Source organism: Falco punctatus (assembly GCF_963210335.1).
Source record: "Falco punctatus genome assembly, chromosome: 2".
In the NCBI taxonomy this organism is placed as follows: Eukaryota; Metazoa; Chordata; class Aves; order Falconiformes; family Falconidae; genus Falco; species Falco punctatus.
The window spans coordinates 17,845,114-17,858,453 of NC_137581.1; the positions used below are offsets into that span (position 1 = coordinate 17,845,114).

The 13,340-nt window shown below is 36.1% G+C and overlaps 1 protein-coding gene across 2 annotated transcripts in view; it reads right to left on the reverse strand.

Annotated features, from left to right (window-relative positions):
- CWF19L2 (CWF19 like cell cycle control factor 2) overlaps positions 1–13,340 on the reverse strand; it is a 104,588-nt gene that overhangs the window by 21,366 nt on the left and 69,882 nt on the right. For both annotated transcript variants that reach the window (XR_013926314.1, XM_080377061.1), the window contains exons 13-17: positions 9,088–9,300; positions 7,903–8,019; positions 3,591–3,746; positions 2,161–2,241; positions 405–506 (exon numbers count right to left, since the gene is read on the reverse strand). Coding sequence is in view for 1 of the 2 variants with exons in the window: in XM_080377061.1 (XP_080233187.1) it covers positions 405–506; positions 2,161–2,241; positions 3,591–3,746; positions 7,903–8,019; positions 9,088–9,300 (669 nt within the window). In the remaining variant the exon portion in view is untranslated. The remainder of the gene's footprint in view (positions 1–404; positions 507–2,160; positions 2,242–3,590; positions 3,747–7,902; positions 8,020–9,087; positions 9,301–13,340) is intronic.

Sequence of the window (13,340 nt, forward strand, 5' to 3'; positions counted from 1 at the left end):
ATGGAGTAATTTAACCATACAAGTATTTTACAAGGAGTCATCTCTGAGTGTGTGTGGATGCACCCAAATTTATGCAAGCAGAAATCAGTCCACCTGTATAAGAGTACTACAGCTGTGAAAACGCTTAAATAGATGCAAGTATTTCCCATCTCTTAGATTATGTCAAATAACTAGAGTTTCTACGAATTCAAAAGAAACATGGATCTAGAATCACTGAGTATCAACCAGGGAAGAAATTAACTATTCCTTTATTAAACAAGGCAAGTGAAGATGGCTCACCAAGAAAAGCCAGCTACCAAACTGGGATAAGGTACAGAGTGACTGTTCTGGTAGCATCTATTTTAATTACTTAAATTTTACAGAACAGAGTATAATTGGTAAATTGATCTTTTACATTACAATACCTTTCCAAAGTAATGAGGGAACTTGTGCTGATCTTCAATGACATGAGCAAATCCTCCTTGAAGGCCAAAGTCCACAGAAAAGTATGGTAATCCTTTAGGAACCTATACACATAAACACACATTTTCAGACATTTAACAGACCATAGGCATTTAGTTAACCACCCTAAAACTTAATGAATTTTAAAGTAGTTTTACAGTTGACAGCATCACATTTTCTTTTAAACCACCTCTCAGACTAAGTATGTGTAGTGTAAAATTGCAACAGAGAAAGAAACAGTAAACCAAACGATTAAGGGGAAAGAATAACACTCAACTACTAGACAAAAAGAAACCAAAACCTGAAAAGGTGGTTACTGGGTGGCAGAACCTCCAGAGGCCACTGCTGCAGCACCAGGTAAGAGATGGGAAGGGACCAGGCAGCAGCATGCACGCTGAGCAAATACCTTCCCGGCTCCACATCTCTGTATTACATGGGTTGAGTAGAAATGTTAAGACAACCACCAGCAAGTTGCATTTATTAAAGATAAAGTATTGTGTGATAACAGGAAATATTTACCAGTGGAAACATTAGCACTCAGGGGGAAGGGGAAACACCTCTATGGAGAACACACTACCAGAAAACCCCACTACACGACTGGGAGTTATCATTAACTTGCTGAATCAGATAATTTTATAATTCAGTCAGCCTACAGAGGAGACGCTGGTTATAGTGCCACAGCAAAAGAGCCTTCAGTCTGACAGAGAAGTGGGATTTATTTATTGCTACAGTACTGCGAATAATTTCTGCTGTTTCACTACAAGTTATTTTCCACTCTTTTGGTTGTTGGGGGTGTTCCTGTGCAGATAAGTTTACAAAGCCTCAAATTCATAACCATTTCCTCTGCTACAGTCCAAATAACTGCACAATTTTCACAGAGCATGTTCCATGTGTTGCTTGAAAATTCCCTCTAAAAATAATTAAGATTTAACACAGAGGGGCAATATAGCATAGCAAGAAACATAAAAACACTGAATGAACTAAAAAAAATATCAAATCATTAAATAAGGAAAAAATGGGTCAGCAGGTGACACCTTAAGGAAAACGTCAGGTTTATCTTACTTGTCTGTAGCAATGTATCAGGTCTGGCAGGGATGGAGTTCATTTTTGTCACAGCAGTCCACACAGTAAACTACTTGTGGTAAAGTCTATATACTACCTATCTTTCACTTTAATAGTAAAAAGATGGAACAATCTTCGAACCTAACAGTTTCAGTATTATTCCTTTACGATTTGCATATACAAAGACATTTCAGTTTAATATCCAGGAGACAGATAGGAGTTCTGGTCCCTTGTGTTAGAAAAAAACACTTAATAATGCTATTTACATTTTTGCTTCATAAACTTAGGAACACAAAATGCTGTTCTAGGTCAAAGAAATAGACACATCGATTTTTTCCAGGACAGTAATCTGAAAATCTTTGGTCTACCTTAATTCTTAAAGTTAATGAAGAAAATTATGCTGGTACATGTCCTCAGAGTGCCAGTTTTGTTCTCAACCAATGCTTGTGGCTCAGTTAAATTGTTGAAATACATGGGAATCTTTTCCCTAATGTCAGTTAGGAGTTCAGATTCTTAATTCTCATCATACCAATGCCGTCTCCTGATGCACTAATCTAATTGTGTTCCTTTTCTTCTCTCTTTGAAACAGTTAATAATGAAAAAAAGATGAGAAAAATTTGCTGAGAAATTCAGTGTTCAATAGATCTCGTTACTTACAGATTTCCGAACATCTTTTGAAGAAAGATCAATTAACTTCTTGTTCATGGACCACTCTTCATCAGACTCCATTATAGCTTTCTGTAAAATCATTTTATCTAGATGTGAAAATAGTCCTTCAAAAAGCAAACAAAGAACTAACTTTTCAATGTAGTGAAGTACAACGCACTGCAAGTACCAATTCTTTCTTAACAAAGTAACATTATTTTTGGCAATCTTTCTGATTTCCACAACTAACTATAAAGACATCATGTAATATCTTCAAAATCACTTAATCCTGGGTGGGTTTTTTTTGTTTTGATTCAGGGTTTGTTTTGGTTTGTTTGTTGTTTTTTTTTTTTAAATTAACTTTTTCCTGATACAAATTATCTCTAATTAGTTTTAACTAAAAAGTCACATTATCTCTTTACTAAGCTCATACAAAACCTCTTATAAATTCATTACAATATATTAGCTTTTTTTTTTTCTTTTTAAAAAACAAAGAGGAGAACCAGCTTAGAAGGCTGATTGCCCTTGAAAAACTTTAAAGCTGCCTGTATCCTCCATAGTTTGGAAGTGGGTATAGTGTTTTATATATAGGATATAGTTTTAAATTTCATTAGCTGTGTATTTCAATAGTGGAAACTTCTGAAAGAAAGTTTTAAGCAAATGACTTTGCATTAAATCTTGTATGTTGTCCTTCCTTTAGTATTCAGACAAAATACAACGTTTTACCAGCACCTGAAGCATAGCAATAAAATCAGCCAGGTGAATAGTTTGAAACGTGGTAAAAGTTACTGCATTGCTGTTCATTGTACTGACTGCTCCACTTCATCAAAAAACAATCACATTATTTCCAGAAAGAACAAATCAAATAATTTACTTATAAAAGCCAAATTATAATCCAGTTGCTGAAAGCTGAAAGGCCTCAGTTCAAAGTAAAAGCTTAAATGAGCCCTTCCTTACAGGGTCAGGGGAAAGAGACGAGAAATGGGCTTACTGTACTCGGCTTACTGAAATAAAATGGGGATGAAACGTTGTATATCGGTATTTCTTAAAACAGCTGATATTATTTTCTCATGTTATGCCTGCCAAGCACATGCATGGTGTTTTAAGTTCATACTACAGGACTTAAGGAAGAAGTACTGCAATCCTTACAGAACTTCAAGAAACTACAGTTCTCTCTTCTTCCTCCAGTATTTCTCAGTGCAGTCAGACTTGAGACAACTGCACAGTGACATACAGCTCTTCCATTGACTACCTGAAGAACAGAACTACCACACAGGGCTTGTTTTAAGATCAAGGAATATGATCAAAGAATCAATCAAGTAGTAGGATCAAAGAATCCACCTTTTCAAAACTAGTATTTGAATATCAAAAGAAATTTTCCAGAAATAGATTAATTATGATACATACATTGAAATGACCTGAGAAAAATCATTTTTACGAACCTTAAAGTAGATTGGAGCCATATCCCCTACTTCTTTTGGAAGAGGAATGCATTCGTATACCATGTGATACCGTTTCTTTGTACTCATGTTTGTTTCTAGGAACACACAGTCCAAGTCTTTAGCTTCAAACATTTTCACCAACGCATTTCGAAACATCTGTTTAAAAAAAAAAAGTATAATTTGAATTAACTTTCCAAAGCTTTCAGATATAATATTTTGTATTATTTCATGATCATATTATATTCATAATATACTCATAATAACGTGGATAACAGTAGCAATCATACTAGGAAAATTCTGTAGTATTCTGAAATTTAATATGAACTATACTTCCTATGACACAAACATAGAAAGTCTAGAAAATTACTGTGAAATATGCATTATAATTAACACTACAAACACAGTTTTAATAAATACTGTGTAATTTTACAGTTGAAATTAAAACTACATTCAATTTCATAACTCTGATACTCCATAAAACAATATGGCTTTAACAGTAGATCCCAAGCTTGTGATTTCTAAGAAGGTAATGTGTTGCCTTGTTCTGACTATAGCTACTATTATCCTTTCACTACTCCTTCCAATTACACAGGGTTAAAAAAAAAAAAAAAAAAAAAAAGACATTTCCACTAGGCATGCTTCACCTTTAAGGAAAATATTAATGTTGCCTCAAAAGAAAGCCATGGCTATAACCACCAACTTTATTATATGGAAGTTAACAAAATGTAATACTTAATACATCTGGCCCCTTCCCCTTCATAGGGATTAGGTGTTGCACCTATTCAAAGTGTATTTCAAGTTACGATTCTGCTAGCTCCAGCGCCAGGGCCTGGCACATGCCCACCAGGCTCTGCAACCTCTCCTGCCTGCTGATGCTCTGGCCGCCCGTGCAGGTGGGCAGCTCTGACATGCTGCAGCTGTAAGGTGGGATCAGACGTAGCAAAAAAACTGGGGAAAAAAGAGCTACGAGAAGCATGGGCCTGGCCCCTCATCACTCAGGAGCTGCAATTAAGCTCAGGCCCTCACTTCTGCTCCTTGCCTGAGCTGTTTCAGGGTTGCCTGTGCCCAGCTATGTACCTGGCAGATCTTGGCCCTGACTTGCTGACTTGACCTTGAACCTAAGTCATCACTGTAGACTTGTCTGGCCATCACTGGGCCATGGATGACCCAGTCTACTCTCATGGGACCTGCTCCCTTCTCCTAGCTTGGGTACCATGGGACTGTGCCTTGCCAGTGAGGTGACTTCCCCCACTTGCCTTGCCCATCACCTTCTACCCTTGACTTGCCTTCCTACGGAGCAGCCTGCTCTAGCTGCTCCCTGACCCTTGGCAGGTGGAATTTGCATCCAAGATATGCAAGAGCATCATCCTACAGCTCACAATGTAGATGCTGAATGAAATTACCACACATAGTACATGGCATGATTTCTGAGACACATTCAGATTAATTTTCAAATGCACAAAAGATCTGACTGTGACAGGTGAATGTTTCTGAAAATATCTCAAGAGCTTGAAAACTGCTCTTTAAAAGTGAACATTTTTGTATTCTCCCTATACCATTTCCATAGCGTAAACCAAGAAAACACTAAAACTGTATGAGCCTCAGACTACAGGTACCATAAATCTACGACTCACATAATTCACAGGTTGTCTTTTTTGCATTGATTTTTTTTTTCAATTAACAACGCTTAGATGTACAAACAACATAACTAAAAGGTTAATCTCATCTAAAGGTTTAAGATTCCCTATCTTAATTGGAGAGTTGATGAATTAAACAAGCATAAGCAACTACACATATTCATAAGCATCAGCAAGTACTGAAGTAAAACAGATGGAAAACAAATCACTACCAGGTTTTTGATGCAAAAGGACTAGAAATTGAGCTGTCTTCTCCCCACCCTTTTGTCATCTTGCACAGTAGGAATCAAAATAAAAGTCTAAGAAACTTGGCCAAATATATATCTTAACCAGGTATTTAAGCTCTCCAAAGGTGGCCCTTGTGGCCTGAATTTTCCCTCCCAAATAAGCTGCTCCATGCTGTGACAAGAACACACTAGCACCACCACTCCTAAAACGACCGATGAAACAGCTAGAACCTGTGAATACATCACTGTACCATGACTGATTCGGGACTTTACTTCGCAGAGTGACGGGCAACTCTGAATTAATAACTTTTTGTCTTCTCCCTCTCACCACAGCCCCCAGACCTCTAATTCTGAAATACAGCAAAGCAAGCAACTCTAGTGAGGTAAGAGAAACATTAAACCAAAGGTTGGGAAAGACTATTACTTAAGAGTTGCTACCCTGCAATATCAACTGAAATACAAATCCACTGAAAAGCCTAGAATATCTGCAGATGTTAGCTAATGTTTCCCAGACTGCATTGTCTTGGGTTTAAATACACTGCACTTTTCTGAGTGGGCCAAAACATCAAGGATTATTAGCACTGGAAAGGACAAAACCGTAAGAGCAAGTAAGAGGGCTTGGCTTACGCTCGGATGCACACACCATTGATACATGTAACAGTTCAGTCAATACAGAACATATAAAGATTTATATATCTTCACATAAAAAAAATGGCATACATACTTTGGCAAGTGAGCACACCAGTCTCAAGCACACAATACATTAAATTCAAGTGCTTGAAGGCATACTGTATAAAAGAACCCTTCTTGCTTTATTCCAACATATCTTAAAAAAACATCCCTGCAAAAGTGGTTAGCTAAAACATGTGCTCAATACAACATTTTATGAATATCTGAACTGTGATTTTTCCCCTCAAAATTAATACAAAATATGCCTCTAGCATAAAAATCAGTTTAGTCACTGAGTAAGTGTATGCTTATATCCCTGCTAAAGCCTTTCAGGCTCTTCCTACTGAATTACATAAAAGCAGGGGGGAATCTGTGTTCATCACTTCCCAAAGTACATTGTTGTAAAAAAATGTTTAAACTGCCTATGAATATACTCACAGGGTCAATGAACAATGGTTTTACCAACTAGTTGCACTTTATAGCAAGGAAAATACTAGTGTTGAATACAGGAACTGCATTTGGTTACCTTTTCTTTATCCTATTTTCCTTCTCACACAAACTTAGAAAAAATATAATCTATTCAGTTAGAAAAGTTTAGGATAAATAGAAGATATAGAATAAATATATTTATCACTTCTCCTCATGCTCTGTTGTTCCTCCTGATTCCACTTGTTGCACTTATTTGCTTCTTATCCAACTTTCTTAGGCATTTCTGTCAATATATAAAAGAACTCCTTTCCCTACCTGCTTGGGAGGGAGCATAATTTACCAAGAAACACTGTATACAAACCACATCAACCATGAGAATCAATGCGGGGAGCTAATTTGGAAAGTCAGAGAATCTATCTGCCAGACCTGAGGCAAGACCCATGTTACTTAAACCATTTCAAACTCATGAATTAACCTGTTTTTAAATCTAAGCAACTGCAAGCCATAAAGCCTTTCTCTAGTCTGAAACAGTCTCCAATATTTTGATATAAGAGGTTGCAAGTTGTTTTCCTCTTATAATAATCCTGATGGCAGTAGGGGTGGGGGAGGGGATATTGACAATCATAGTCAATCTCTTAGGCAGAAGCTTGTAACATTCTTCCCTTGATTTTCCTTTTCCAAGGAAAACAGAACTCAAAACCTTCAAAATGTCTTCATAAGAACAGCTGGAAAGCATGACCCATTACGCTTGGCAGTTGATTGTATTAATTATTTTCAAAAAAGGTAAGAAATTGGATTCTAACAGGGACCTCACTGATTTAAAGGAGGAGGAGATCGTTCTCTCTCAATTGGCATCCACCTAAACCCCAGATTAGCTTAAAAAAACTGAAGATATGTAAACAACCTGTCTTCAGCTTGTGTTTCGTTATAAGTGATCTTTCTTCCTTAACAATCCTTTTCTTTTCCTTGGCACTCCCAAGGAAATCCTAACTGTGAAACCAGTTATTTGGCTTTCTGTTAAGGCATCAGCTGTACCCAAGTCACCCCCAATAGATGCTCCCCTAACCTCACTTCAAAGACCTCCAAAGACAGAGGTTCTGCAGCACTCCAGGCAACTTTTTCTAGTGCTTATAAATAGGAACTTTTCTTCAGTGTTTACCCTGCATCTCCCTTTTTCAATATTTGACCACTAATTTTCATCTACAGTGCAAAAATGTTCTGCCCCTTAGTGGAATCAGAAAAGAACTGCCAGGCTGGAAATTATGAACATTGGTACTTATAACAAGTATGTTATTGTTCAAAACATTATTTTACAAAACTGTTAGAACATGAGACAGTTCCTTAGCTGACCTGGATTTCTTCCCAGATGTCTTCATCCAAAAGAGTGGCTGCAGTATGGTGCTGTAGAGGGGCTATCAGGCAGTGACCTTCAGTAAGGGACTCGTTCCTTGGTAGAGACAAGTAAACCTACAAAAAGCAAGCAAAAAATGAGGTGCCCATTTTTCTAGCATTAGTAAGCTTCCCATTGCTAAGGCTAAGAAATACATCATTTGCTAAATTCAAACCAATAGAAGCCATCACCTTCTAATCACAGCAAGGTATTAGTAATTTTAGTGTTTTTAAAAGGTCCTGTTATTCATCAGTAGCTCCAATGAACTAGTATTACCCAGAGAGCAGGTCCACCAATAAGGCAGTAATATCAGCCTTATAGGCCTAGTATCCTAACTGTTACAAAATCACACTGTTTAGATCTCTATATTGAAAGTATAATGGACTATGTATGCATTTTTAATAAGAGAGATATATAAATGCATAAATACAGATGTATATTTGTGTATGTGTATATATAATCTATCTATATTTTAAAAATAAACGCAATGTACCATAGTATGTATCTATTAATTTAATTCATTAGCCTATGAAAAGTCCCAAATCAAATGAAAAACATCAATAATAAATATATATATAAATATATATAAATATAAAAATAAATAAATAATAATAATAATAATAATAATAATTAAAAAATTAAAACTTTGGAAAAAGAATGACAAAGCCTATACTGAAGCATTTCAGATGTTATAAATCAAAATATTTATGCAACTTTTAAAAGCATTAACAGAAACAGGAAGGTTCCCTGAAACAAACTTGTCTATTTCAAAGGATTTTAGGCTTAAAAATGGAATTTTCCACTTAAATTTTCTTTGATAACATTGAGATACAGTTCCATTCAAATTTCCTCCAGTGTAGTGCACTCTAATCTCTGCACTCAGATCTTTCATTATTACTCCTGTCTTCCACAAATCCACAAATGTGAAGTTCTGATATCAAAGATTAGCTTTAAAATCCATGACAGATCTATATCTTTTTCTCCCTCACCCTTAAGGTTTTGTGAAATCAAATCGAAGGGCAAGGAAAATAAGATGCAGAACAATAAATCATTTGACAGAAGCAATTTTATTCTTAATCTCAGGCACTCTAATATCAACACTGCCTTCTTATTTTTACATTTGTGTTAAATTGCTATTTTCTTACCTTGGTGCCAATTGCAATAATAAGATGTTTAGAAAGTTCACTGCTATCAAAGCAGTATGGGCACTTTTCCATGTGTGCAGCAAGCTGCTGGTGCTCACGTATTGCTTTTCTTCTTTGTATTTCTTCCTCTTCCCCACTGCGCGCTCTTTTGGCTGCTTTGGAAACAAACATGTCATCCAGAGTGTAGTACTCTCTGTCAGTTTTTTCCATGAGCTGAAAAGATGCACAGAAAAATTGCATGTGTATATAAATATGCAAGAAAAAATACTTAGCTCTTTGTACTATCCTTTACTGAGAAAAGCAGCAGCACTGCTTTCTCCCATAGGGCATGTGCAGCACATGCAATGATCAGGTACATCCCTCCTGAGTACAGTCATACACAGCTTTAGACAGTATAGATATTAAAATATAGACATGTGACAGCAGTGAGAAAGTATTTCAATATTATCTTGACATAATTTCAGCTTTAAACAGATGCACAATTTTTAAAATCGTATCTTATCATATACTTTATTCCTGTCTTCCCCCTCCTCCTCTCCTGACTATCACTATCCAATAGATCATCATTTGGGAAGTAATTAGACCATGACTCTGTCCCTCATATTCATATCCAGTGAAAATATGCCATTATTCTTACCAAGTGAACAGTATTAAGCCATTTTGTGAAGAAAAGAGTCTTTGTCTTTGATATTTAGCCTTTCCTGAGTGCACCTGTTGCTAGATATGGATAACGAACACAACTAGAACATTACCAGGAATAAGGCTGAATGATCCACAGGGGTTTTTTTGCTTGGTCATTAAATTGCTACATTTTAGTTAAAAACGTGCCACATTTAAAAGGAAATTGAAAATACCAGATTTGTTATGAAGACATGCTTGAAGGTCAGTGGTATTTTACAGGATCCTAATAGTGGAAACCCACACAAACTGGATACGTCTCACCTAGCCCATTTTTAGGAGGGATGAAGTCTGTAGATGGGAACTGGAGGAACGGAAGGTGATGCAAGGTGACAGAAGAAATGGTAAGAAGGCAGGCTTAAGGCAATAGCAGCAAGAGACAATGAACAGAAAAGCAAGCAAATAAAGCATGGTGGTCATGGGACTCAAACCCAAATGACAGTAGATTTCATTAAGCTTCAAAACTCATGGAACACTTTTTATATATTTATAATCAGGTTTTATCAATCTTTATTCTGATGACAAGAAAATCCCATGATATCTTACATAAATCAAAAATTAGCAAGTCTTGATTGTAAAAATTCATTTTTGAAAGGACTTAGAAAAGTATTTCCTTGTTTTCTGCTCTGGCTGCTCTACATAACTTTAAAATTATATGCCAATAATACCCTAAATATTCAACACATATAGCTAAAGCAAATGTAAAAAGCATTCAAAATATTTTTTCAAGTTTTTCTCTTTAAATGAAATCTCAGCGCTGCAATACTTCTATGCTACACTCGACTATAATTTTACCTTGAATAGTTTCAGTAATCTCCTCATCAAAATGACAGCGAGAAAAAAAAGACAGCATGCTATACAGATTTCTTGATATTGTAGGTGCTGGTCCTTCAGAGTCTTGGCAGATTTATGTATGAGTAGTTTTGCTCCAAGAATTGCTAAGGGAATGTAGAAGTGTCTTCACAACAAATCCTAATATTTTTTAGAACACTGACTGGGTTGCTCTAGCAAAGGACTAATATTAGCAGAGGCATTTGGAAGGCATGCTATCATAACTGAAGCACAGACTCCTAATGAAAGAAAATCTCCCAAATATCCCAGATGTAGTTTATGTAGATAACCTGATATTAAAAAAAAAATAATGAGATTTTATTTTGTAGGGTAGATAAGTAACTTCCCCTGCAAAATAACACACACAACAGCTCTTGCTTTTCCTAAATATTGCAGTTCTCCATTTAACTGCTTATGTGCATTTCCTTCAAGAAGCCACTTGCAGACCAAACCCAAGTTCAACAATTCAACTCCATCCTTGTTATTTTTTTACAGCAATGCTGTAATTCTTTATTTAAAATAACCAGGAAACTCCTGAGCTTCAGAAAAAACACTCAGTGATTTAGGTGTCAAAAATCAAGACTGTTCTTCTGTCATATAAACACAAGAAAAGTAAAATTAAAGCTTCACTACAAGAAACACCAATAAGCACTACCTACAGATGGCACTACTTTGTTATTACCAGAAGTAAATGTTTACTATTTTCTTTGTTTGTTGAGGGGTTTTTGTTTTGTTTTGTTTTTTAATAAAAAAGTCTGCCATGAGAATGCAGATACACATGAAACAAGACAGCTGTCAGATACAAAGAAAACAAAGAGTGGAAGTCAAAACACCTTGGCTATCAGCAGTATCATACGCAGCACAGAGTACTGCTACTATTTTGCTCTGTTTGCACTTGGTAGTAGTCATGGGAATTCCTGGTTTTTTATGCACAACCTCTTTTAAATAATAGTACTTCTCAAAACACTCTACACATCCTCCTGTGATGAAATAAATATTCATCTTATTACATAGGCTGGATGATGCCTTTCTTCAACAGCGGATAAAGTACTGTATAAAATGAGTTATCTAGGACCCAAAACAGAATGCTCACCTAAAAAGCAGTGAACTTTAATAAAGAAAGTGCTGTCTAAAGACCAGATTTGGTTTCTCCTCATACAGTCATGACCAATAGAAGATCCCTACACTTCAGATGGTGATTCAGTAAGACCAAAAAAGAAATGATGTAACTGTTCCTGAGGAATTTTACTTTTCTGCATCACGTTCAATACAATATGAAAAAAATAGTCATAATTCAATGACTCAAATTTAAGGGTAGGTCTGAAGCAATATAAAGTCCAATACACAGCCTTGAGTGGAATCCATGAAAACAAGCATAATCCATAAGATTTACAAACAACCAGCCAGCCATTCGCAAAAGCTGGAGTCACCCAAAAGAATGGTGAGAAAGATTCCCCCATTGTAACAGACAGTTCTCACAGTTCTTCCTGGAAATCCAATGGTAGAATGTCAGGATTCAAAATTAAAAGTCCTCAAAGTGAAGGGAAACAGTGGAAAAGATTAAATATCACTTTCACTTTAATATTACAAAACAGGCTATATACATAGGTGGAATCACGTGCATACATCAGCCATTCAATGTAAGCTCCCAGTGCAGGCTGGAACCCACCCAAAGTACATGCATTAAGCTAGAGTAAGTCAGAGAGAGTCTTAAACAAAATTTTGGATTTTTTTCTGGAAATATAAAGATCTGTAGAAAAGTTCTTCATATAGCTAGAGGCCATGGGAGCCAGACAACATTGCACTTGTGGTTTAAGATGTAATATAAGTTGGTCAGATGAAGCACACTGAGGAAGTAAAATAAACCTAAGATTCCTTTGGAGAAGGAACAAGAAAAGGTAGACAGCAATGTAGCATTTTGGGGAGAGAAGCCATAGTAAAGCCATAAATATAGAGGAGGAGTGTTCATAGATCAGGTTCAGATTACCTCTACCGCAGAGTCTCTACCAGCAATAAAATTATAGATCCCATTCCAATACTAATGAATACCAGAAGATAATAAGGAATGCAAGGCAGCTCAAGAAAGCAATTCCCCAGTTTCAAAGGCTTTAATAAGTGCTTGAAATAGGAAGGGTCTAAGAAAAAAAGTTATTTTAAATATTTCTACCTGCTTGTGCAATAAAAACAAGCATAGTCATTAATAATTTATGCCCAGCTGGATGATATTCAAGCACCATAACCTTCCCCAGCTCAAGAAAAACAAGTAAGGACAAAGTGGAAAAAGGAGGCATTATTTTTTTCCCCTTTTTCATACCTTTAAGGAGTTTACAGGATCTGTATTCAAGCCATAAGTCTAGTACATCGATGCATAGTGCCATTATATCGCAGCTCTGAGACAAAGAGATCCAGTTACAGATGGTCACCCTGTCCCTGAATTTTCATTTCTTGCTGTGTTTTATCACATCCTTTAAATGACTTTAAAAGAGTGTCAAAACAGGATATATTTTCATCTCTAAAAACAACAGCCATGAAAGGAATAAGAATTTATTCACAACTCCCCTATTACCAGTGTCCTTCCAACATACCTCAAAACAGCCCAGGAAGTAAGAAACCTAAAACCAGGCAAAAATATCATCTAGCAAGAACTGTGTACTACTGAAAGTCCATTCAGCAATGTTTTCTGCCTTCATAACAAACAAAAAACCACTAATGACATTTATTCTGTAATATTGGAATAGTAGCAA